This window comes from Vigna unguiculata, chromosome 3 (genome assembly GCF_037176805.1).
Source record: "Vigna unguiculata cultivar grain cowpea cultivar isolate G323 ecotype 2 chromosome 3, ASM3717680v1, whole genome shotgun sequence".
NCBI classification, from domain to species: Eukaryota; Viridiplantae; Streptophyta; class Magnoliopsida; order Fabales; family Fabaceae; genus Vigna; species Vigna unguiculata.
In genome coordinates this window covers 60,304,961-60,331,580 of record NC_140794.1, presented here as the reverse complement: position 1 = coordinate 60,331,580, position 26,620 = coordinate 60,304,961, and the positions used below count along the sequence as shown (strand labels likewise).

Sequence of the window (26,620 nt, the reverse complement as noted above, 5' to 3'; positions counted from 1 at the left end):
TTTATATTTATAGGAAAAAAAATATGAAAGTGAAAAAGAAATCTGTTTTCAGTTTAATAACCATTTTATAAATAAATGATAATTTTTTCAATTTAAGATATATCTGCATTTAATATTCAAATTTAAAATTATTAATCAAACAAATATCAATTAATTTATTTAATATTCATATGATAAGGTAATAATGACAAAGCTTAATTAAGTTTCCATAGGATATACAGAGTCACATTTATCTATAAAAGAAATACCAACCTGAAAATTTTCACGCCATATTATACACTTGTTATTAAAATATCAATTACTTAAAATTAAGATAGAATAAAATATTTTTGTCAAAATTTAAAATTATAATTAATAAGATTTTAAAATGTTATATAATTTTAAATTAATTATAACCCGTTTCAATTTATTTTTGTTATGATATTATTTATAAAATGAAAAGATTCTGTGAGAGAAGCTAAATCTGGTGGTGAACGGTGGTTGTGCAATGAGAGTGACCAGCCACTCTAAGTACAACACTGTGAATAGTTTCATCAAATAGTTACACAGTTATGTTCTAAAATCAACTCCCTGCACACCAATTTCTAATTTCAAATGGATTGGTTTTTTCAACTCTCTGTGGCTGTCTTCATTGCGTTCGTAATCGCATTCAGAGCTCACCGGAAGAAATCCCTCAGCAATTCTGGCGCTATTGCAGGGTTCTTCGTTATGGCTCTTCACATTTTTGTGGGATACAGGTTATTCTTCTTCACCCTTCTCCTCTCTTTTCTTCTGGGTGGCCCCAAAAAATAATCTTTCTGTTCCATTCGTTTGTGGGTCGTCAAGGTTTGGGGCTGTGCTGCTTGCCTTCTTCTTTTCTTCGTCCACTCTCACAAAGTTTGGAGAGGATAAGAAGCGAACACTCGATCCTGAATTCAAACAAGGTGGACAAAGAAACTGGTGAGTTCTTACTTTTTTGTCTGCTTGCAGCTTTTTGATTCTGAATATATCTTTTTGAAAGGTCAACTGGTTGTGTGTTTTTGTAAGTTAGGAATGATTGCTGCCTTTATTTGAATGAATTATGTTATGGAATTACCCATACGATGATTGAGATATTTCTTTGATGTCACTGAGTTTAGGATGGGTTTTTTCTTTTTCTATCAAATCTTTCACATAAAAGTTTGTCATTTTAGTTTTTACCTGTGTGTACGAGGATCCCAACTTTATCCACACTAAGTTTTTGTCTTCCTTTTGACTAAAGTTTCCTTGTTTTTCTTATTTTCAGGATACAAGTTCTGGCCAATAGTGGCATTGCCTCGGTTCTGGTTATAGCTATATGGGTGCTTACTGAAGGCCAGGATAAATGCTTGAACTCTAAAGACTCACCTTTGATCACGGCTCTCATTGGTGCTGTTATCGGCCATTATTCCTGTTGCAATGGGGATACTTGGTCTTCGGAGCTTGGAATTCTCAGTGAGGATAAGCCCCGTCTAATCACAACCTTCAAGGTGAATAGTGTCTTGGTCAAAGTCCTTTATTCTTTGATCATTCTGTCCATTCTGTCCATTTTGGTGTTTTCTTCTTTAGTTCAACTTATTCATGAATGTTTTGTCATTAAGTCTCAGGAATTTGCTCAATTAATGTGTTTGGTTGATGTTACAAGCTCCATTTCCCATAATCTTGGCCATTTTCTTGAAAGTCACCCTTGTTCAATTTGGATTAAAATTCAATTTTGGTCCATCATTAATTTCTGTTACTTATCCTAACCGTGTCAGACACACTCCCTTATTCAACACAAATGGAGACTTGTGTGTGTTCTCCTAACTTTATTCTGCAGTTTTTGTACTTTTGATACAAATACAAACAAAAGTACTACGATAGAATTTTATTAGTTGATGCTAACTTTTAAAACGTTGGTTTTATCTTTTAGTCAAAGATTTGTACTTAAATGCTAGTTTTATATGTTGCACTATGCCCATGTTGTGTCTTCCAATTTCTAAATTTTTGTCATATCCCTTGGCCCATGTTTAATCCGTGCTTCCTAGATCGGTAATGTTTTGGCTCTCAGTTTAATCTTTTGTTGATAATTTTTTTACAATCTAGTCGCTCTCAGATCAAATTCAAACCTATCAGTCCCTCCATGGACCACCTGATTCTGAGAAATACGGAAAGTAGCCAAATTTAGCCTCAATCTGATATATTATTAGAATGGTCTTTACAAGGTTAAGCTTAGCTTTATGTTAGTGATAAATTGGTAAATATGGTGACATGTACTAGATGGACACTGTAGCATATGAGTCTAATGATGATAGCTAGTTATTCCATCTGGTTCACTGGCTCAAGTTGCTATGGAATTGAAGATTAAATGTGAAACTTGCTTACTGGAGGGACTAAATTGAGACCAAAAATAGGTTAGTGAGGGAAAAATACGACTTTTGTCAAATATTCAACCTAACCATTTCATGAGTGATGGAAGTGAGTATAACCGGAGGCTATGCTTGGTGGGGCATTGGAAGCACGTAAGGGTGAGTGAGCAATGATGTTACAATGTCATTAACATTCACATTGCAGGATAATGTAACAACCCTACCCTTAATATGTCATGAATAGGGATGTTATTGTAACACCCATATCAGTTCTGTTCCTAGAAATGACAAATTCGTGAAGTTTATTTGTGAGGTTTGAAACCTCAAAGGGATTTTAAGATTCTGAGCCTCCCTAAATTATTTCTCACATTCTGTTCTTATGGCATCCGTGTAAAAGGCATGTGGTTACAAATTCATTTGTTTTGATTATCAGCATGTGAAGAAAGGTACAAATGGTGGTGTGACAAAAACAGGAATTCTCGCAGCTGCAGCAGCTGGAAGCGTGATTGGATTGTCATTTGTTCTTCTGGGTTTCTCAACTACAAGATGTGAATCCAGTGCAGCTTTTAAGCAACTACTGGTCTTACCCATTGCTACCCTTGCAGGACTATGTGGAAGTCTCATTGACTCTCTCTTAGGTGCAACATTACAATTCAGTGGATTTTGTTCTGTTCGCCGCAAGGTAAATTTTCTTACACCACCTATAAAGAATATTCTTCACATGAATTTCTATGTTGTTGCATTGAGAAATTTCTCACACCATCTTGCAGGTTGTTGGAAAGCCAGGACCAACAGTGAAAAAGATTTCTGGTTCCAATGTTCTTGACAATAATGCAGTGAATTTTGTATCAATACTGCTGACCTCATTTTTTACCGCAATCGCTTGTTGGTACATTTTCTGAAGTCATCAAAAAAAGCTATTGTGGCCAAAAGGTCACAGAGTTCAAAAACTTGTGACTCTGGTGTTAGACTGTTAGTTCTGTATTCTCATTCGTCTAATGTGGATTGCATCAACATTTGATTCACAACCGTGTCTGATTCTAGAGCACACGACATTTTTAGCATATGTTAGTTTATTATTTATAGTCCATATCAAACAAACAATGGTTGGTTATTGTGGTGCACCTAGTATTGATGTATATAGCTAGAATAGGTTTAACGAGATATAGAAGAACTCGTCCGAATGTGGATCAACACAAAACTTCATTTCAACAACTAAATTGTTATGAGCCCAATTATAATGCTAGTGGCTTAAATGAGATATGGTTTATACTTTTGATTTCCTATTTTTAACTGCACTCTTCTAGAGAAAGAAAAAAAAAAAAACTGAAATAAAAACCTTGTTCTAGAATGTTTATTTAAAAAACATTTTTGATATGTATTACATATGTTTCCAAAAAACTTATTTTGTAATGCATTTTATATGTTATGAGAAATTTATTCTTAAAATCTTATTTTTAGAAATTCTCTGTCGAAAAATTTCTCTTGAGAATCATGTTTTCGAAATTCTAACAGGAACGTTTCAGAATAGATAAGTATGTTCGAAGGAAAAGTCATAGGAAGATGTTAGAGTTCCATTGTTCCAGACTCTCAACCTATTAGCAATACAAAAAAAAAACTTAACTTTTAGCAATACAAAAACTTGATTGTTTCAGGGTTGCAATGACCTTTTGCTTAGAGTGATCATGGGTTTTTCGTACTTGCTCAATTTTCTCAATCTTCACCCTAAATCCATTATAGTTGGCCTAACCAAACCCAAACTTTACATTCTGATTCTCTTAAATCCATCAACACTAACGCTTTTCATGGACCTCACTTAACATTTCAAATCAAACCTCACCACTCACTCTACTTACTTACCTACCCTAAAATATATAGTAGATTCTTACCTCTTAAAAGATACTATCTATTTTAAAAAAGAGATATTTAAAACGTTTAAAAAGAGTAATATTTTAATAAAATTTATGTCCATTTTAATTTTCAAAATTACAAAAAAGACAGGACTTCTCCGGGTTATTTTTATTTCTTGACAAGCAATTTTTTATTATCGTATTTTTCATCTTCTTTTCTTACTCTTAATCTAAAATATAATTTTTAAAAACCAAGAAACAAACACACCCTTATGTACTTCCTCCAACTACATTAATATGTTATTCAGTTTTCGACATTTGAAGATGTTTTATCCACATTACTCTCATAGGCATGCATGCATGCATGGGACAGAACATCTAAATATAACTTCTTGATAAACTTTATAAGGGTTTTGCTTTACTTTTCTGGTAAAAAAACAAATAAGCATTGTTGTGGCCACCATTATATGTAAATTCAAAGATGAACTCATAGAAACTGTTGAATACCATGCCTATTCAAATTTGGACCCCAAGAGGGCTCCATTTCATCACTCTGCACTAGAATCACCACGCCTTTTGCCGACAACATAACACGATAAAGGGTCCCCAAAATATTCATAGTTTATTCTTCATTTATAACCATTACATTATCACCAGAGTAACTTGCGCCAAATTAAAATATTCAACAAACAGAGAAAATAAATGGTACTTGTTAGGTCTATGCCTCCTTGATCATAAAGTAATTTTGATCACAACCATAAGTCAAAAGTAACACACTCATATCAGAAAGTCTCATGTTCATCTATGTAATTATTACTTTTAGATAGATACACAGAGAAGGAAGTATATGATGATAATATTTTCATAGGACTTTTACAGGGGATGGTGACCCTTATATCTAGGGGCAGCAGCAACATAACACATCCAAACAGCACTCACAGGTTTCATAGCAGCAGAAGCAGCAGCACAAGGCAAAGAAACTGCAGGTGCAAATCCCAATGAAAATCTCCACCAGTCAAAAAATGACAGCAAAAAACAAAATGAAATTGATAACAGTGCACACTGTGAAAGGAAAAGGGAATTATGAAGTGTCGAGAAGAATGAGAGCAACATGATGAAAATTGAATGATGTATGTGGTAGAGTGAGAAGAGCAATGATAACAAAAAATTTAACAACAAAAGCAAGAATGATAAGTATGCAAACAAACCAAGCGTAAAGGAATCCCTTTTCTTGGTGGCGTCTGCGAACGTGTTCCACATAACTTGGTTCTTGGTACTGTGCAGGTGCATACATTTTTTCTCCCCTTATGTGTGTGTGGTTGAAGTTAAATGTTGAAGATGATGAAGCTATGCACAAATGAAGCAATTTATGGGTACCAAAAGGGGGATTTGTTATTTTCATTTCACTTTTTCTTATCAACTAAGTTTCCTTTGTGCCAACTGCCATTCAATTAATATCTGTTCCTTCTGTGAATGTAGGATGCTTTGATTGACTATGCTGAGCACAAAACCAATTCACTCAAACAAATTGAAGGAAAATTTGAAATTACCAATTCTCTTTATAGATGAATAATGTTGAATAAATAAAATTAAATAAAAATTTTTATTACCTGATATAAATGATAAAAATTTCATGAGTTACTGCTCTCATTTAAATTCATATTTTAATATTTATAAATTCATAAATATATTTTTGACATGATATTTTTTTTTATGTAAAAATTATTTTGTTATAGTAATAATTATCAAAATCTTAAATGTTATTTTTTAAAATTAAACATTTATTATATTTATTTTATTCATTCAAAATAAAAAAGAATTCTAACATGTAAGCTCTATGAATTTCATATAAGCTCTATGAATTTTCTAACATAGATTTTCGTCCAACAAGGAACTGGCTCGCCCAATAACCATCAACTGGAGAAAAAAAATTCACATTTTTGCTCGGTAAGTCAGCCTTGTTCGACGATCCCCCTTAGCTACTAGATTCTTAAAAATAAAAATTCATCAAGCGACTATTTCGCTCTCCTAGTGATTGTTCCTCTCACCCAGTGACCAAGCCTATTTTATTATACTTGTTTGATGAGTTGAGCATCTAGATCTCAATGGATTACAAGCCTTTCATTTTTCGCACAACAAAGGTTTGGCTCGCTTAGGGAGTCTGTATAAAACTAAAAACCTTCAAAATATACCAGTTTAAATAATTGGCTCTAAAAGGTATTTTTTTTTATCTATTTTTCAACCACATTAGCAATGAATTCAATTCAACAAAAATCAACAAGAGCCAATTCAATCCAAATTGGTATATCTACTCTCAAATATGACTCATTTCGTTCACATCAAAATGCCCTAATTCAACATAGCAACAACATAACCAACAAATTTACTTCAATCATCTCCCCGCAAATATCATAAATAAGAAATTCATATGTTCTCAACAAAATCACACAATCTATTTAAATAACTAGCTCTCTCCCATAATCCTAACACCACATGTGCTCCTCACACAATCTAAAAAATCATGCCGAAATTGTGGGTTTCAAAAATACAAATATGAATTAAAAAAAAACACACACACACATACACTTTTAATGACAGTTGTGTAAAATAATTGTTGTTGTTTCATGAGTTTTTTTTTCTACTTTGAACGACAATTCTCATTGACTGTCGTTATTTTACGCTTTGACGACGACTCTCACAACCATCGTTATTTTTTTTTGAACTTTTAACGACAGTTAAAATAACGAATATTGAATCTTCACATGTCTATTTTAACCATCATCAAATGCTCAACTTGTAGTAGTGATACTTTTGATGAGTTAGTTGTGTCGTCCTATATGCCAAAAATACTAAGGTGGATTCATATATTCAAAGAGATGAAGAATAAGTCTGAATCTTAAAGAAAGATGACAAAGAAGAATTGGAAAAAAAAAAATAAAGATATGATGATTTTTATATACCAAAACTTGACTACTAGAAATTTATAGTTATAATTTGATCTTTTAATAATATAATAATAGAGAGTCATCTATAAAATAATTATCACTCTTAAACTATTTTCTAATTCCTCACGGTTATTGTTTCTATAACTTTTATTGCTTGAAAAGTTATGAACCTTTTATTTTAATTTTAATTAACTTTATAAATAAATATTATTTATTTATCTACAAGTTAAACTTAGACACAAGAAATAGTTTTTTTTTTTTTTTATGGTTTAGAAGGATTAAGATATATGTAAAAAATATTTTTCTAATAAATTTAGAATTTGGATGTTTGGTAGCTGACAAAGTTGTAAACTCTTAACCAAGATTCCCTCGTGTAAAATTTGTTATTTAAGCCAATGACTAAAGTGTATTAAATTATAACTCCTTGATATATTTTTCTAAACTATGAATCCATGTGTTATCTTGATATATTTCATTTAATATGAAAATAGTAACGACTATATAAATTTGTGTTTTTTTTACAGATGCTGTGTAAACTTGGTATTAATTAAGATATAATAGTATTAGTAAGTTATATCAAGAAGGTGTGATACACAAGCAACTAAAAGTTGAGACTCTTTAAGTATATGACAAGTGTTTGATTCTATTTATGTGAACCGAAAAGTATTTGATATAGAATTTCTCCTTCAACCAATGTTTTATATTCTGGGAGATTAATCTTACTTTTGTGGAATCAAACAGTGTTGATGTTATGTTAGAAGATAACAATGGACACCAAATACCAAATGTGAAGAGTGTATGTAATGGCAGAAAAGGAAATCTGTGAACATATTAAATTGTGAGTCCTTAAAGTCAAAAACTTCCATATCTGTGATGCAAAAGTTATGACATTAATTGTTGAAAAAGAGAGTTGAATATTGATTAGTCCAAACCAAAGAGGAGACTGATAACAGTGGCGTAAAGGGTGAACGCATTAAATCTAAAGTCAACTTTTTGAGCTTCGTTGCTTGCAGTAGGTAAGTAAGACATAAACATATCCCATTAACCACGTAATTAGAAGCTTGCCATCAAAAATAAAACATCAACACTACTTTTACTCCATTTTCTTCATACAGATAGCTATGAAACTTGTTATTTTATTACAGTAATAAAAAAAATTGTATAAGTATCTGAAGAAGAGATTAAGATAAAGTTGAATTTTAGAATTTAAGCATAAAAATAAAAATACTATAATTAAGTAATCCCTGTGTAGACTTTGCATGGGTTAAAGTAGAGGTTTACATCATTCCCCGCCAAAGAGGTCAATCTTTTGCCTCTGTTAAGTAATGTGTGTCATGTGGGTGACTCATTTATCAAAACTCACTTTGTCTGATTATTTTATACAAATATGAAATCTTTTAAAAATAAGAGAAAATAGAGAGATTTTTGATGAAAAAGAGAAGGAAAATAGAGTGAGTGGAGCAGGTAAAAATAGATGTAACTTTTTTGGTTTTAACTTGGCATTATAGGGAGAGAGGCATAGAATAGAATAGAGTGGGACCAGGAAGTAAGAAAACTGAAAAAAGAGTCAGGGTTACGGTGCTGACACTGCAAATAATTGCACGCACGAATAACCCACCGACACACACATGCTCTCTCTCTGCTATGCTTTCTCTGCTCTGTTCTCTGCTACTCCTAACAACAAAACAATAATGTTAAATAATAATAACACAATCAAATATCACTGCCTACTTTCTTTCTTTTTTCTCAATTCAAATAACCAACCTTTCTAACCATTAACCATTATGCATTATGCAACACTCCTCCCTCAGTCACCACAATTTTTGAGGCTAGTAAGTATGTATTTGTATACATACAAACAAACATACGTACGTACATACCCTATTGTGCCAACAATAAAATGGCACAGATAAATAAAAACTCAAGAACCACACCACTATTATGTAATTTTAATTAGAAGCTTAATTAGGCTTACATAATCATCATAATATTATATCATAACTCAAACCAATTAATTAGCTTAGCATGCCACTGAGCATGTAGCAGATTTTACTGGGACTAAACCACCTACAGAAGAAGATTGAACACTGGCAGCAGCAGCAGCAGCAGCAGCAGCAGAAGCAGCAGCTTCTAGGCGTTCCCATGTTAGTCTTCTCCTCTCAGCTGCAGCACTTGCAGCTGAATCTTCTTCTTCAATCCTGCGTTGGCATGCCAGTACCAACTCCTCGTCCATCTGAGACAGCATCTTCCTTATGTTCTGAGTCAGATTCAGCACTGCTTGGTTCCAGTGACTTTGAGCATTATGTACAAGTGCTGAGAACACCAGAGGCAGAATCACCTGTCGGTTTTGCGTTATCAGATTCAGAATGTGCTCATTGTTCCATAGCAAATGTGCTCGTTCAGCCACCTGAATATTATCATCAAGGCATCAATAAACAATCATACCAAAAACACAACCATTTCATCATCTGTTTAGAAGCAGTGTAGAAAAAAGTACCTGATAATGAGAACTGTTGAGGCAGTGAGCCATTCGTCGAAAGAGAGGGATCATGATCTTCTGAAACTCAGCCATGCTAGTCATTTCCAAAATCTCTTCCAACTCACTGATGAACATGAGCTCCTTTTGGCTATTTGTTACTGGCCAGTACTTCAATAGTCCCTTTATCACCGAGCTGGCCAGTCTTTGATCCTTCTCTATGAACTGTACAACACAATATGTTAACTGCTGGTGGTAAATGCCAACGGATTTAGGTTTGTGCAGAGGAATTAAAGCCCTCCACAAAAATATCTTATGCTCTTCCTTCAATGGCAAGGCAAATCCACTGATCACACTCCCAAAAATCTCAAGCATCTCTGCGATCCCGTTATGCCGCTCCGTCTCAAAAACAAACCGGTAGATGATGTTGCTAACGGATTTCCGTATGAAAGGCCTGTGAACCATGAATTTCCCATAGATTCTATGCAGAATTGTTTTCAAGCAATCCCTTTCTCTGGGGTCCTCAGAATCGAAGAGGTCAAGTAATCTTAAAATGAAAGCATGATCTATATGTGCTTTTGCCACCTTCACATCAAGAGAGTTATAGTTGATGAATTGGAGTAGTAGATCGTAAACAACTTGCAAGTGAGACCAGGCAGGATCAAACATTGGTTCCTCGTCTTCTGTTTCTCCACCACCACTACTTGTTCGAAATTTAGGTGGGAAAACCCTGAACAAATTAGTTGCACACATTTTACACAAAGCCGCGATTGCTGGTTCTGTGAACTTGACAGATCCAGAAGAAACAAAATCAACAAGCTCCAACAGCGTTTGTCGTTTGAGATCTTGCTCTGTACTGTTCTTGTCAGGATCACTCATGTCATAGACTTTGCAGCAAAGGTTTAACTTACTAATGAACAGGCTTTGCTTCTGTGTGTTTGAAACATCTTTGAAGGACAGACACGGGTCGACTGCTTCCACTCCAGCACTCATGCTTGCAGGGAAAACAACCGAAGATACCCTCTTCACGACATTTAATTTGCTTGAAATGGTGCTTCCAACATTTGTACACTGAAAAACATTCCCAAAACTTGTAGAATTGCTAGAGTCACTCCTTGAAGAATCTGATGAGTCAGATTTTGGCACCTTCTTTGGCAATTTGCTAAGAATTTGCTTTATCATGGTGGCAATCTATCGAGAACGCCTGCAACCAAATTATCACTCTCCATTAAAAGCTCAAACCAAACCCCAGGAGTTCTTTCAAGTTGATTTGTCATGTAACAATAAAATCAGCTTGCTGTAATGTAATCATTCAACAACATAACAAAAATGAAAAACAAGGCACGTTTACGAGACATAGAAAGTGTAATCAGGACCTGCTTGGAGATTACACCAGAACATCAAACATTAAGAACTAAAGAAAAATTACCAAATATTCTGTAAGAAAGAATATTAGACCAAGTATGAAGACTAACTCAATATGCTCGAGAAGATTCATAATCTGAAGAATAATGCAAAAGCATGGGATATAAGTAGAGAGAGAGAGAGAGAAGATCAAGAGAGAAACACTACTCTTTGGATAAGGGGAAGTGACAAAGGAATTGAGGATAGTCAAAACATAAGTTTCTGAAAGTAGGTACTTTGGTATGCTTTCCAAGAACAGTTAGCAGCATATTCTAGCCAGATCTACCAACAGTTTATAAATTGGTATCCATAGATATTATTGAATTCGGTGCATTTGTATGAATCTCAGTAATTTTTCAACTACAAACTACAATTAAGCACCCAAAGATGTTGTAGACTAAAAGACCAGTCATTTCCCCAAGCACCAGGCGAACATACTAGAACAAGTTCATATCAGAAAGTCTCGGAATCAAACAAGATAAAAGAGGGGACTGGAAGAGAAAATACAGAAAAAGAAAAATGTAAACGACCCATTTAAGGCAAGAAATTAACAAAATTAAAGGCTTTGTAGAAGCAGCCCAACAGTGGGTGGGTAGAACCGAGATCTGGGTCTGAAAAATAGAAGAAGAAATAGAAGAATCACAACCACTTGAGGAACCATTAAGGACCTTGTACCTGACAAGATCATTACCAGTACTAGAAAAAAAAAATTAATACTTCAGTACATAACAATTCAGTTAAACTCCAAAGTCAGTTCAAAACAGGAACCCCACCAAAATTAGTATATTTAAGAACAGCTGTTGAGAGAGAGTATGAGTAAAAGAAGCAGAAAAGACCAACCTGGTTTCTGTGAGACCGAAGCAAACCCTCTTAAGAAAGAGAGAGAGAGAGAGAGAGAGAGAGAGAGAGAGAGAAGGGAAGCAGCAGCTAGTCAGAGAAGAAGTTTAACTTTAACGGTTTGCATAAAGATGTAACAAGGTGCAGGAATAGGTGAAATGGGAAGAGAGAGAAGAAAGAAGAAGAAGAAGAGGTTTTTGGAGGTGAAGAGTGAAGAGTGAAGAGAGAAAATGGCGTTTGATCCAAAGAAGAATGCTAGATTTGGAGAATGGATGGAAAGGGAGCATTTTGATGCATCAAGATGGATCCCTCCATGAATGGCAGGCACTATGGTGAGAAAGAATTTCTCTCTGCTTTTTTTCCTCGATTCAAGAGAACAAACGACGCCACATGTTGTTGGTTTAGTTAATGTTGCTTTGTTACTCACAACACAACCGCATCGCAGGTACAACTACAACGCTCCAATCTCCACCCAACCCAACTTAAACTCCATCTTAATCTTCACTTTACACTCCCTCCTGCACAGTGAACTCAATTATATAAATATGACTAATTTACGAAAGCCAAAAATATATGTTACAATTATATATATCAAACGAAAAGTACACGACCACGTAGGTAGATACTGAAAAAAAGAAATACATGTATATGATTATGAAATGGTTAATTCGGTTATTGGTTTAGTTTTATGATTTATTTTATTACTTGTTTTGGTTGGACAAAAAGGTGCATAGGGCATAGTCCTACATAGGGTGATTACGTAAAGTGAAAATTGGATGCCCAATTTCGAGGCTAGATTTTTGGAGTTACGGAGAGATAGAGAGAGAAGGTAGATGAATGAATGAATGATGAGTGTGTGCGATGGATGAGAACAAAATAGAGAATCACGAAAAGTAAGGGACACAATCACCGCAAACACAGACACAGAAGAGGAGATAGGGAGGGTAAAAAAGTTAGATATGGCAAAAATTATCATCGTTCAACACCAAACACAACACATAAATTACCAATGTCCTGTTTCAACTGTAAAAACAAAACATTTTCTTCTTTCCACCCAAAAAATATCTTATTTTACGTTATTTATAATAGTTCAAATTCAAAGTTATGCATTAGGCTTTAGATAATGGAATAGTTTGGGTTTGCAATTTACAAGAAAGCTCCTCTTGTAAGGAACATGTATGTACTAAATTGAATATTGTATATTAATGTGGTTTAAAATTTTACCTCGGTAATCAAAAACCGTTTGTTCAACCATTTAAATCTCTCCAACAAACATAGCATTCAACCCATTAAAATAAAGAACACCACAGATTAATGACTGTGGTTGCACATATAACTATTGGCCAACTGTATAATATATTTTTGTTTTTAAATTTTACTTGTATGTATACATTATTATTCCTAAAGATCCAAAAACCAATAGAAAGGAATAAGAGAAAACATACCAGAAAGACATGATACCTAAGTGTTACAAAGATACTGCATATATGATCTCTAAATATTTCAATAAATGCTGAAATTTGTTTAAATATGAATGTTTGAGAAAGGTTTACTCGAGATATAATAATAATAATAATTTAGTTAAATTCACATAATATAACAAAATAATATTATTTTTAATCTAAAATCTTAAAGCATTAATTTTATTAGTATTAGTATTGTTCAACTTTTATCATCTTTCCCGTTAATTTGCAACATCTACCCATTTGCATGAGATGAAACATACAATTTTCAAGTTTTGATGTTGTGGTATAAAATACTTAATCATCACTTTTGTTTTTTTTCCTCTCAAAAGATGGTTAATATGTGACTCCATTTAACCCTTATATTTGATCATGACATTCCTACTTTTCATGCTAAAGCTATGTTTGAAAGCTTATTGAAATAAGACAAATGTTTTAACCTTCAATCAACAAGACAAAGTGAATGGCAGATCCATGTAATGTAATCATCACTACGCTGCCCAGATAATATGAAATTTAAGTTTAGTTTGAGTTATGAATATTAATTAGTAATAAGAACTCATGTTTTCTTATTTTGATCCTGATCTTAACTAATAACACAATTACTAATTTGCTTGAACGTCAAATAAATCCTTTTTAAATAAGTGTTTTTTTTAAATTGCTGATTTAGAAAGTAGATATGATTTGTTTATTAAAAAACAAAAACTGTTTATCTTTTAAAATAGTTAGACAAAAACTTAAAAAATACATAAATATACTTATATTGTTAAAAAACATTTAGAAAAAATAAGCACAAACAAAATCATTGTTAAAAAAGACTGCTTTGAAAATTAGTTAATAAATTTTATAGCTAAACAATGTTTACACAAAATAATAATCCAAGACAGAAAATCATAATACATGTTCTTATTAATTAATAAAAGGGATGAGATTGATTAAAAAACTGAAAATTAAGGTTGATGATGATCAGGAGCAAATTAGAGGAAAAAATATGAAATAAAAGAAAAATGAGAGACATAATTAAATGCTAAATGTAGAGTAAATATCTCGTTATTTATCTGTCTTAGCAAGTTAGAATTTAAATCAACTCAAAATAAATACATATATTCAATAATAAAGATTAACATCTTCATACTATATACTCTCGTACAAATATGATAAAATAAAATTCATGTAAAAAAATTATAAAAAGAATGGGAAAACAGTGCCATAGTTAGGTTACCCAGGAGAATCCCAAACCAAAACATGAAACTTTCAATGTTCAGCTGCATCTTCCATCAAATTCCAAATCTTACTCTCTTATTTTATTAGAAAATGTTACAGTATATAATATTATATGTATAAATAAAAATATTACTCTAATATAAGTTTTGCGTATTTAGATTTCTTTAATTTGAAAAATCTACATAAAAATAAGTTAAAACACTATTTTGTATTTATAATTAAATATGTTTTTATCTTTAGTGAAAATTTTGAAAATATTAAACCAATTTAATCTCTTAATTCTATAAATACGTGGATGTAGTTATTTTAATCAAATTTTATTAAATTTATTTGATATTTTAAATACATATCATTATATTATTTTGGTTTGTTTATAACATTTGACACATTTGACACATGTTCATTTCAAGTTCAGCTAAAAAACGTGCGCTTGAAAAGTTAAATAAACTTAACAAAATTTGGTTTAAAATATTAAATTTACGTATTTTTAAAAATAAAAAACTAAATTAATTTAATATTTAGAAAAAAATTAATTTTAATTTTTATTAAAATTTAAAAAATAAAAAACATATTTCATCCCATTATTTGTTATTTATCGAATGAAGTGAATATTGCATCGAATGGAGGAGCCATGTAGAGTTTGAAACCTGGTAGTATCTGCCACCGGTGATTTTTAACTTTTTCTTGAAATCATCAAAGGGAGAAAACAGTATCAGAGTAACCTTCAAAAATTACTGTTTTCTTCTGCAACAGTATACGGATAAGAGTGTGAATGAACACTCAGCTACTAAACTGTTCTATTAGATTTCGAACACAGCTGTTGATCATAATTGGCTTTTAAGAAAATAATTAGGGCAAGATTATGTCTCTTAGTAATCTTTAACAGTTATTTGTTATAGGCACAGGAAGAGAAGTTAAAAATAATCTTTTTAATTAGATACTGCACAAACATGTAAAAAATATATATTAACAATATAAATATATTGATGTATACACACCAATAAAATAATAACCATGACTATTGATTCAAAATTTAACAGTTAAAATAATCAAATTAAATTACATTGATCAAAAAGAGAAACAATACAGAAAATGTACATAACAATTTTATATTTTAATCACATGTATTTTTCTTATATTTACCACTTTTAATGATTAAATAACAGAATAAAATATTTTACTTCCTTTACTTTACACATAATAATATAATTATTAAACTCAACACAAATTATTATTCAGCAAGATTTTATTTTATGATTATATTTGCTAAACTAGTGGAAACTAAAAGATTAGGTAAACCTATGAGACTAGCTAGTAATTAAAAGTTTTCAACTTGTACTTAAAATTTGTTAAAGCAGTTTTAATGGTTGGTCCTTCTATATATGATTAAAGTATTGTGATAAATGTAGAGGTAAAATTTACTGATCCGCCAACATCTTATTAAAGTTATCGTATTAGATAATTAACATTATTTTTTTCTCAATATCATAAATTATATTATTTGATGAAAATGAAATTTTATTTTACTTTTAATATTTTGAATATGTTCAATTTTGGACTATAGAGTGTGTCCTAGCTTCTTATTATTATAACCACTAAAGGTGTGTAAAGGAAAAGTTGCAATTAATGGATGAAGTTGAAACATAGAGAGTCTAAACAAAGGTGTAATAGGAGATACCTAATTTTGTGATATTACAATTTCAAGTTTTTTGAATGATTAGTATTTTCCATTGTCTGGACCAATTCTTTTTTTTTTTTCTAAAAATTAAAAATTATACGAAAACTAAGTAGATCAAATTAAAAGTTAAATTCACAATCTTTCAAAGTCATCTTATCACTCCTAAAAATAAATTATCATAATTGTATTATATCTAATGACTAAATGTATTATCTTTTTCTTTCTCAAAAATTTCATTGCATGACATGTCCTATTATCTTAGTCATGCAAACAAATTACTTGAATTTTGTACAACCAGTGGTTCCTTAAATTACACTACGTACTTTTCATTTATGTTTTTTTTAATCTAAACATCCATAGAACTTGGCTTTGAAATGTAATGAGTGAAAGATTTGTTATACTATATCTTATTAACTTTCCTTGCAAATTTTTATATTACATATTAGCCATTTTTAATACAAAAACCATTGTGTTTTGTATAAGTAAAATAAAATATATAAGCATTATTTTTACTAACAAACTTCAAATTTATCATATTGTTTTATACTAAATGCATTATTTTATTCTTGTTATATTCAAATTTGTATTGTTTGTTCTAATTTTCAATCTGTTGAATATCATCTTTCTCATCACAGTATATTCTCAGGAGTGAAACCCAAAACAAGACTATAATATCCTAATAAAATTGTTTTGATTTCTTTTCATCAAATTATACATAACTCAGATTAACTAAAAAAAACTTTTAACAACATCAAGATTTGGAAAAGCAACACATTCTTTTAGTTCCACATACCAAAACCCTATCGTCATTTCACGGTCTCACACAATAATTTTCAGAAATAAATTTATTTCATGCAAAGACAAAGAGAATTGGATTTAAAATTCATTCCAATTTCTCACTATTTCTTATCATACTAACACTTATGTTAAATGTATACGATGACTTCTACATTGACATACTTTAGAAAGATAAGCATGTTTTAAATCATAAATGTTGGGTGAAACTTTTAGTTGAAGTAACTGAAAATGTATATTTGACAGAACTGCTATCTTCTCTATAAATTTGAGAGTTTTGTTACTTTGATTTTTTTTTTAAATTTAACTCAAAAATTTTGTTATTGAAAAATTAACAAAAAGTATATCATTATCAATTTATTTTAGGACATTGAATAAATAAACTAAATGTTATATACAATATTATGATAGTTAAACTGAATGAAATAATATAAAAGAGGTAACAGCAGCGAAAGAAAAGAAATTAAATAAGTAAATGACTTAACTTTCCTTGCTTAGGGTAAGCAACAAGAAAATTTAATAAATATATAAAAAAATAGAAATGTTTGAAAGAAAAAAAAGGAAAAACCCATAAGTCTGTTTTAAAAAATGACCTCAATCGTTTACCAGACAGTGTTCATCATCAGAGTACACCAACTTTGGAGGCAATGAAATAAAAACTGGAACTTAGTGTTAACCTTTATCTGTCACAGACTAACATAGACATCTGAATTCAACAAAATGAAACATATAAAGGTGAAAGTTGTAAGAGGCAGGAGTAGTGAGCCCAATTATAGGGTCCCAACAAAATGTGGATTACACAAAGACGTAGGACAGCACATGCATAGGCCCACACACATTAATGTAAGATAATATGCACAAATTATTTTAAGAGGCTTCGAGTAGAAGAGATGTTTTGCATACAATAATTCCCATGTGGGAAGTTGGCATAATACAAGCTGGAGCATGCATTCATTCTTGCATACAGGCTATACAAAAATAATAATAATAATCATAATAATAATAATGGTTTCGTGTTCACAAGGAAAGAGAAAATTGCATCTTTAATTCAACCAAGAGAAAAAGAATAATAATATACATATCTAGCTATTTTTAACAAGCAATTAAATATTGAAGACAGCCTAGCAGTAGCGCATTAAGAGATGAAATGAAATATGGAGCAGAAAGAGAGAGCAGAGCAGTAGCTAATTACAACGAGAATCAGATTTACTACTGCTTTTCCTCTTACCCACCAGAGTGACACAGATTAGAAGGTATCTATATATATATATATAATATTTATATATATGAAGACATGTAGATCGGACAGACAAGCAAAACTCTCCAGGTAACCATAGCAGGGAGACTGATGCAACTCCGATCGTTAACCATTTCAAAATCTTAAGTGCTTTCTGCTGGAACCTCATTCATAAAACCAAAGTTGTTCACAGGTTTGGGCCTCCACTCAGTCCTACCCCTCACAATCTCAGCACCATTTTCAAGTCGAAGCAGGTGTTTGCACTCAACATGTCCGCTATCAGCGAGATTGCCAATGTTGGCACCAGATACAGCGGTCAGGGAATCCAGCACACTGTCCCTACCACATTCCCTTCTGTACTCTAAAGTCATGGAAGAAAGCTCATGACTCTCCAAGATTGACTGTGGAGCACTCTGCAAGAATCAAAGATAATCTCCAAGAATAAATCAACCAGCAATAACTGATAAGAGAATATAACTCATTTACATAAAGATCACCCCTATTGCCCAATTTTCAGTGTTATCTCAAAAGGCAGCATAGTACAACTCAATTATATCACATTATTTTCAAGCCGCCACCACACTTTGCTCCTCCGTGGCCCACAAATTAATATCGGAAAGTACCCATACTCTGTTACCAAATTCCCTCCCAAACACACTCACTTCACAAACAATCAATTGATTAGATAGACTGACTGACACGGCAGACTAGAGAAGGGTTCACCTACAGGGAAACTGGGTGTCTGACATCATAACCTGCAATTGTCCTGATTCTAATCAGATGACAATTTTGATTAATAATTCTACCCTGAATTTCACATGATCTTCCCAAGCTTGAGCTACAATAGAATGTTCCCAACGAAGAATTGAAGAAAGAGACCAAGCAGGAAACATGAATTGAAGTTTTTTAGAATGCAAGAGTACAAAAATACCTCCAGAATCCAGCCAATATACTTCACGTTGTTGACGTGTTGGTTGACATCAAGGTCACTCCATCTAGGCTGTAAATTATAAGGATACAATTTGTAAACTGATTAGAAAACAACATACGAAAAAATTAAAGAAAATAGCTAATGACAGCGATCACAAAAAAACTAGTTGACATACACTTAAACCAGTACGAATATAATCTGCTGTGTTGTCGTCAAGTTTAGTCAGTTTTCTGCTATCCTCTTCCAGAATTGGAGCAGAATCCACAAAGTACGATCCTATCTCCTCTCTGACTTCTTCTGGAATTTTAGACAGCCTTCTCGTCAGCTTATTCATCATGACCCAAACGCTGTAGACCACCAAAACCGTAACAAACTGTTCAGAAAATGTATGATGCTAACTGCAAGCTCTAGGGGGTGAATGCGTATACATGATACTTAATAATAATCTAAGATACAAAGTTATGTTTACTCAATTAGAGGTTTTCACCTGCAAAATACACTCATCGCTTACCTCAAATTTCAGCTGTGACAAATTTTACTTAATCAGGAAAAAAAGAAAAGAAAAGATTTGTTTTCCATAACTTTTATAAGGAGTTTGAAAGATCCAAAATTGTGCCCAATCACCAGTCATGCACATTCAGATACACGTCTTAAAATTAGCCGGAAGCAGAAGGAAAGGGAAAATGATTTCTACCTGGAGGCTCTTGTCAGGATTTCACCAGTTTTGCAGTCACGTAAAACCCAATCACGACGCATACCATTCTTCCCAGATCCAGAAACCCACGTGTCTACTTGAACGATGTCACCCCTGAAGCAAATTTAGACACCCAACTTCAGATGATTAGATTGAGAACAACCATAACAATATTCACTAATAGCTTATCTAACTGCAACCCAGCACCAAGAAGCCAAAATAACTGCGTACTTTATACATCTAGTTCTCAAAAATAAATCAACAACAATACCAGATAAGGCTTCCCACAGTACATTGTGTATAGTTTATCAGATCAACTGCCATCCCCAGAACTTCACTAGTATCGAGATTTTCATAACTAAGTTTAAATACCATGACTGTATTTATAGTGATAATTTCTTATAAAGATTAACTAACTAAAATAGACACAGAAATAGCTTTAGGATGGATACATTCCAAAACACGTGTAAATCTGGGTGACATACCAGGTAGGATAGCGATCAACCACAACCTGCATACGAGTGACTACCCATATCAAGTTTTTTTTGCACATTTCCGGAGTAGAACCAAATCCATCACCAAGAAGGCCAGCACTCTTAACATGATTGAGTGCAGTTTCCTGTTAAACAACTAGTTGAGATAATTCTAGAATGAAAAATATTTAAAAAAAAAATGATATTATCTACATTTGAATTCCAATTATGCACAGTGAATAAATAAATATACAACCCTATCTTAGTTATAACATATTCATATCTGAAGATTAAAAAAAAAATAATTGGTATGAGAGCGAGCTTACCTGCAAATGGTTCATTACTGTTTCTATAGATGCTGTTCGATCAGCACCAATCTCATACGATCTGATAGGAAAGTTTTCACGGAAGACAAGACCATCCTGAACAATTCTTCCGATCCCAAAGGGGTCAATAAGCATGTCAGGTCGCCTTGGTTTCCAATCAAGCATCATCCACTGCTTTTCAGCTGCTAAGAAAATTGTCGTGATGGCAGCAAGAAGCATGCTCCAATCAGGTAACTGATTGATAAAAGTCCTAGGGGGAGGTGAAGGTAAATCATCTTCAAGCTTCAAGCTTTCTACAGAAGTAGCAACTGTGCTTCCATTAATTTTCGACGGGGCTTGTGCCTTTGCCTTCAAGCCACCAGAAGTCACAGGTTTGGATTTTAGTCCTCCAAGGTTCGCTGGCCCACCAACAAGCTTGTTGCCTGCTCCCCCAGATTCCGGGGAGGGAGAAGGAACAGGAAAAATTGATGAAGTAGCTGCAGTTGCCACCATAATGAATTTCTACTGCAGCTACATACAAAAGTTTAATAAAGTTAGAAAGAAAAAGCAAAACATGTATATATATTATCTTCCATCTCCCAAGGAATGGGGAAGACGGATAAACAGGCAAAGAGGCAAACACTATAAATGATATGATATAAAATAACGGAGTATCAAAGGCGGGACATATGGAAGAGGCTAACCACTTCAATAAATTTCAGTATCTCGAAATATTAGTCTTGTTTGACTAAAACAAATACCCAAGTTCACCCAAAAATTACACTTCAACCCATACAACAAATAATAACAGCATTTATATGACAACAAGAGGAGAGTGGTAACAAACAGTTTTGCCAAAACCAAACTTGTTTCTAAAATTATTTATTAAAAAAAAAATAGCAACTCCAAACAGCAGCTCCAATTTCAGAACAGATCTATAGAATTCGCTTTTTCATGCCTCAACCCTTTATATTTATCTCATTTGAACTTGAACCAGCAACTCCAGCCAGTCGCGACTCTCAATTTGCACAGTGACCAAACGAAAGAGCAAATAATCCATTTACTAAAAATTGAATCAAGCTTTTATGAGAAAGAATCGAAGCACATAAAGGATTATACCCACTGAAAAAAAGTAATCCAAAGCACTTGCATAAGTGATCGTTAAAAATATAACTACAATGTTCACAGTTCTACTTCAACTAAAATAACACGCGTATTTTATCACGTGAGAGATTCCAGAGGCGAAATAAGTCAATGAACAAAAGATAAACGAACAAGAACAAATTCGTCGGATAAACCGGTGCAGATCTGACTCGGAATCCTCAAAACATCGCTAACGAAAAAATGCAGAAACGATGCCGACGCTGAAACCACTCCCAAAATTAAAACAAACATGGCATAAGAGCAAAAAAATAAAGAAGAGAAAGCAGACACCAATGCAATCCAGTCCAGTGGCTCGAAATTCTGAACAAGAAAAAGTACGCAGGAAGCTCGCATTACTTTTTTGAAAAGAACAGTAATAATAAAGTTAAAGAAAAAAACGAAGAACCTTGTGTTGAGAGTGTAGAAACGTAGAAAAGGCGGGATTCTGTGTATTATCTGGCGGTTGGATCTCCGAAGGTTGAGAAGAATGAAAATGAGTGGGGCGTGGAGGTGCAGTTGGTGGACACGTAGATCAGAGAGAAAGAGGATTGAAATAGCAGATTTGCGCGTACGCGAGTGAAGCAGAGGAAGAGAAAGAAGAGAGAGAGAGAGAAGAGAGATATAGAGAGAGAAGGCTTCAAGAAAGAAGAAGAAGGAGAAAGAAGAATAGAAGAGAAGAAGGGCTGTTGCGTAATTTGGCGTTTTCCCTAAATTTGAAAAAGAAAAGAATTGGAGAAAAGAGAGAATAGTGTGTTGTTTGTGTGTTGGAGAGAGAAGATAAGGCATTGCCGTTGTAGCCTCTTCCTTTTATACTCTCCAGCTGGCCCTCCCTCTTCCTTTCACCCTGTCTCTTTCCGCTTTTACCATTCTACCCCTCCTTCTACATGTCCCATTCTTCAACTATTTTTATTTATTTAATAAACTTTCATTTCAAATACTACATTCACAATAATAAATATATAAAAAATTATAATGAAATTTTCAATTGATAAATAAATGTTTGAAATATTTTCACGTTGATTATAATTATGTACTTAATTTTGTAATATGTCTCTTTAACGTAATTTGGACGGAAAGTTTAACCTAAATGGTGAAATATAGGTTGCTAAATAGGGAGGAAAAAGATGAAAATATAAATGGGGCAGAAAATAATAAAATAAGAAAAAAAAAAGAATATAGGTTAAAAAAGTTTTGTTGTGAGAAGAAAACAAGGAAAGAGGAAGAGGTTACAAAATCGAAACTTTCTTTGATTTGTTTTAGTTTGTCTAAGCCTTACATGACATCATAATCAATTGCTGGAGCAGTTCGTTGAACGGTATTTCCCAGGTCCTTCTGCGGATTTATAATTTTCTTCTTTTATTTTCTTCATTATCGTATAATTATGATTATTTACTCACCTTAATTACCTCGGTACTTTTTTAAGTTCTCGCTAACTAAGATACTAATCAACAGATTAAAAAGAAAAAACTGCATTAAAAATTATAGAGTTTCTGTTCGTTATTGGTTTCTTCACTTGACATTTTCCGTTGAAATCAAAATTTATCAACTCGTTATCCCATTAAATTATGCATTTATGTTTTTCGTTGCTCGTTTTATTACTTTAATGGGTTTTATTGTTTTAATCGTTGTGTTAAATAATAAACATAATAGCTGATTCTCTTGTATATTCTGAGAAGGAGAATATCCCAAACCCTTTTAACCATTGTATTAAAAACATTTACTAACATTTGTCTACTGTGTATTATTAATGTTTAGAAAAATAATTGTTTACTTTTAAGTCAGCTGTTTAATAATAGTTTTCACCACGCCTATACCCTTTTCATTTATTCTACATCCTTCGTATTCAATATTAAGTGTACAAATATTAATCTACTATGACTAATAAAACAAGTATTTTTTATTTATTTATATGAATGTGTGAGATACTTTTAATGTTTATAATATTTTCGACCAAAATGATTTATCACATTTATTGATAATTATATGAGAATGCCATGACTTTTTCTCCTTAAACATGAAAACATCAGGTTAGTATGTTGTTATGCGGTTGGGTTACTAAAGATTATTTTAATATTTTTTTTTAAATAATGATAATGAATCCTCCTGTATATACACACTGACCGGAAAAACAGATACCTATTAGAAAAAGCTAGAACAGTCATTTATTAAAATAACATTCCAATAAAAATCAAGAAAAAACCATATATATCGTCACTTATTTAATTAATATGTTAGATTCTGCTTTCTTTCATGAAAATAATATCAGTTAATCAATATAAAGATGAACATGGTAACATAAATACAAAAAAGAAAATAAAAAATCTTACATTGGTAGTAAAATACGGACCAGGTACATGTACCGCATGACCTATCGACATTTTTAGCTAGGTCTTCAGTCAGGCAGTCCAAAGATAAGCGGTTGAAGGTCGCCCATTACAGGTGGATAATTCAGTGGGTTGTTGATATGACAATTTTTCCGGAGTGATTTTAGGGAGCCCACAACCCGAGCAGTCATAGTCGCTCATTTTAGTGGAACTTTGTCGTCATAATTATGAGGGCTTCGACAGCACGCACGGCTCTTCGGTCGAGCAACTGCATCAAAACTAAATATGTACATTAACGTAACACAAGTCAGTAATCAAGTTTAAAAAGTAATGGGACCATGATTAAGAAAACCATAATCGCAGACCCATGTCAAACACTATAAATAGGAACCCAAGGTAAGTTGACAAGAACTTTTACTTCGCATTTATTACAGCATTAATTGCATTTATCCAAACAGACTTGAGTTGACTTAAGCATCAGAGCCTTATAGACAGATACCCCGATCGTCTATGCAACCGAGCAGGAAAGAGCAAAAGGAAATCGAACGGAAGCTAAAAAAGGAGATCGAACAGTAAAAATTGTAACAAAGGAAGAGTAAAAACAGACTGAGTGTTTTCAAATAGGTGTTATGTCTCTATACCCAAAACAATATACGTTTTAAGAACATGTATTAGAAATTAAACAAAAATTTAGATTCTTACTAGTTTTTAATGAATGAAATTCTTTAAAAATATGATTAAATTTAGTATTTACTTTGTTAAATGGCTGGAAATTCATATTGCAATTGTAGGTATAGAAACACATAAAATAGATATTGCATTAAGAAATCCAACACATGGCATAAAAAACAGTGATGTATTGAGACTCTCATAGATTGATTATGATTTGAACTTGTGTAGAAGAAGGAATATAACATTAGTTTCAAGTAGTATATGTTTTTGAATATTTGAAGGTTCAACTTATTCTTCTCAGTACAATGATCCGCACTAGTTGTACTTTATTTTTATCAAGTTGATAGCAATATAATAAATGTAATTTTTGTACACAGTCAAATGAACAAAAGTTGCTGAATTTCAAATAATTAATAATTTGGTGAAAGTATAATTTTTGAATTGAGTTTGAAAGGTTTGGGTTGGTAAACGGTAAAGCAACGTGTCCGTGTGTGTGGTGGTGCAGTGTTTGACCTTTTGGGTGTCTAGAATGAACCACCGAAATCACAGGAGAATGAAGGAAATAGTTATAGGCTAAAGCATGTGGGAAGTGGGTACATGTTTTCAAATTTTATCATTATCAGTTTAGTTATTAATTACGCTTCATCAACCACACAAAACAGTTGGAAACCATTCACACCCAAGTATTTTCTTCTCTCCTATCTTTATTTTCTATAACTTCTTTTAATTCATTCAAGATTCCCTCAAATAATAAAATCATATTCTTCTATTATATTATAAGGTTCTTTTGTAGTAATAATAAAAATAAAAAGTGAGACATAATGTTGGAATCCATCCATGAGCGCAAAAATAATTAATAGAATTTTTGAAAATACGAGAGATATGAAACATGTAACATATATATGAAATATATTGTAGGAAAAGATTTATTGTTGTATTTTATTGATATTGATATACCCTATATACAAAAAAAAAAAAAAGATATAACAGAATATCAACTATAAAATACTTCCAATATCTTCATTTTAATCTAAAATAATAATTAATTTTTAAAATTGAAACATATTTCTAAAACTGAAATATTTCCTAAAAATTAACTAAATACAAAAAATTTTGTCAAGTGTGGATTTCATGGTAGTGACATGAGACCCTTATCAATGTTAAAATTTGGACCTTCATCTACTTTCTTTACTTGGACATCAAACTTCTTCCAGAGATATTTTGTTAATCTACATATCTAATGGGTCTTATATCTTATAAGATTTAACTTTGTCTTTTCTAACTAATCTGGGACTTTGACTTATACTTAGATTATTCTCAACATATTGGTAATTAATGTTTATCTATAACTATATATATATATATATATATATATATATATGATATACTTTCTTTGTCCTCTTTCATTTTTTAATTTTATTATCTTAATTATATTTTTTAAATTTAAATAATTATTTAAAATAAATAAAAAAATTATTTTTTCAATTTTATCATCTTAGTAATATTTTAAATTCAAATAATTACGTAATAATTTAAAATATTTATAAAAGAATTATTTAGTCATTTATTATTTTAGTGACTATTTTTTCAAATTTAAATAATTACTCATAATAGTATTTAAATAATATTATTTATAACTTTTTACGTCAATAACTAAAATTTATTTTATTTATATCTATATTTATAATTATATATCTATAACTATATACACTTTTTTTTCGATTTTACTCTTTTAATTACTACTTTTAAAATTAAAATAAATTTAAGATATTTAAAAAATACATAAATGCAGGTGTGATAGTTCATATGTTTACTCTAATAATA

At 31.9% G+C, this 26,620-nt stretch overlaps 3 protein-coding genes and 1 long non-coding RNA gene across 5 annotated transcripts; 1 reads left to right on the top strand and 3 right to left on the bottom strand.

Moving 5' to 3' along the window:
* The first annotated feature begins 446 nt into the window (after positions 1–446).
* Positions 447–3,604, top strand: LOC114175768 (integral membrane protein (Protein of unknown function DUF92, transmembrane)). The gene is made up of 5 exons (XM_028060561.2): positions 447–737; positions 826–939; positions 1,265–1,487; positions 2,779–3,027; positions 3,116–3,604. The coding sequence occupies exons 1-5, from the start codon at positions 595–597 to the stop codon at positions 3,245–3,247; spliced, it is 861 nt and encodes a 286-aa protein (XP_027916362.2). The 5' UTR covers positions 447–594; the 3' UTR covers positions 3,248–3,604.
* Positions 3,605–4,796: 1,192 nt separating this feature from the next.
* Positions 4,797–5,587, bottom strand: LOC114179388 (uncharacterized). The gene is made up of 2 exons (XR_003603464.2): positions 5,404–5,587; positions 4,797–5,175 (listed from the first exon to the last, which is right to left on the bottom strand). It is a non-coding gene; the product is annotated as an uncharacterized LOC114179388 (long non-coding RNA).
* A 3,273-nt stretch (positions 5,588–8,860) lies between these two features.
* On the bottom strand, positions 8,861–12,148 carry LOC114178076 (serine/threonine protein phosphatase 2A 57 kDa regulatory subunit B' kappa isoform-like). The gene is made up of 3 exons (XM_028063772.2): positions 11,861–12,148; positions 9,638–10,820; positions 8,861–9,547 (listed from the first exon to the last, which is right to left on the bottom strand). Exons 2-3 carry the CDS (start codon positions 10,796–10,798, stop codon positions 9,161–9,163), a joined length of 1,548 nt encoding a protein of 515 aa, XP_027919573.2. The 5' UTR covers positions 10,799–10,820; positions 11,861–12,148; the 3' UTR covers positions 8,861–9,160.
* A 5,838-nt stretch (positions 12,149–17,986) lies between these two features.
* Positions 17,987–22,574, bottom strand: FATB (fatty acyl-ACP thioesterases B). Of its 2 annotated transcripts, none has more exons than XM_028063813.2 (7): positions 22,207–22,574; positions 20,679–21,188; positions 20,365–20,498; positions 19,880–19,993; positions 19,361–19,532; positions 19,186–19,254; positions 17,987–18,667 (listed from the first exon to the last, which is right to left on the bottom strand). In XM_028063813.2, exons 2-7 carry the CDS (start codon positions 21,168–21,170, stop codon positions 18,398–18,400), a joined length of 1,251 nt encoding a protein of 416 aa, XP_027919614.1. In that variant the 5' UTR covers positions 21,171–21,188; positions 22,207–22,574; the 3' UTR covers positions 17,987–18,397. The 2 variants fall into 2 exon arrangements, with proteins under 2 accessions (XP_027919614.1, XP_027919616.1); XM_028063815.2 differs by having other exon boundaries at positions 20,679–21,182.
* Positions 22,575–26,620: the final 4,046 nt, after the last annotated feature.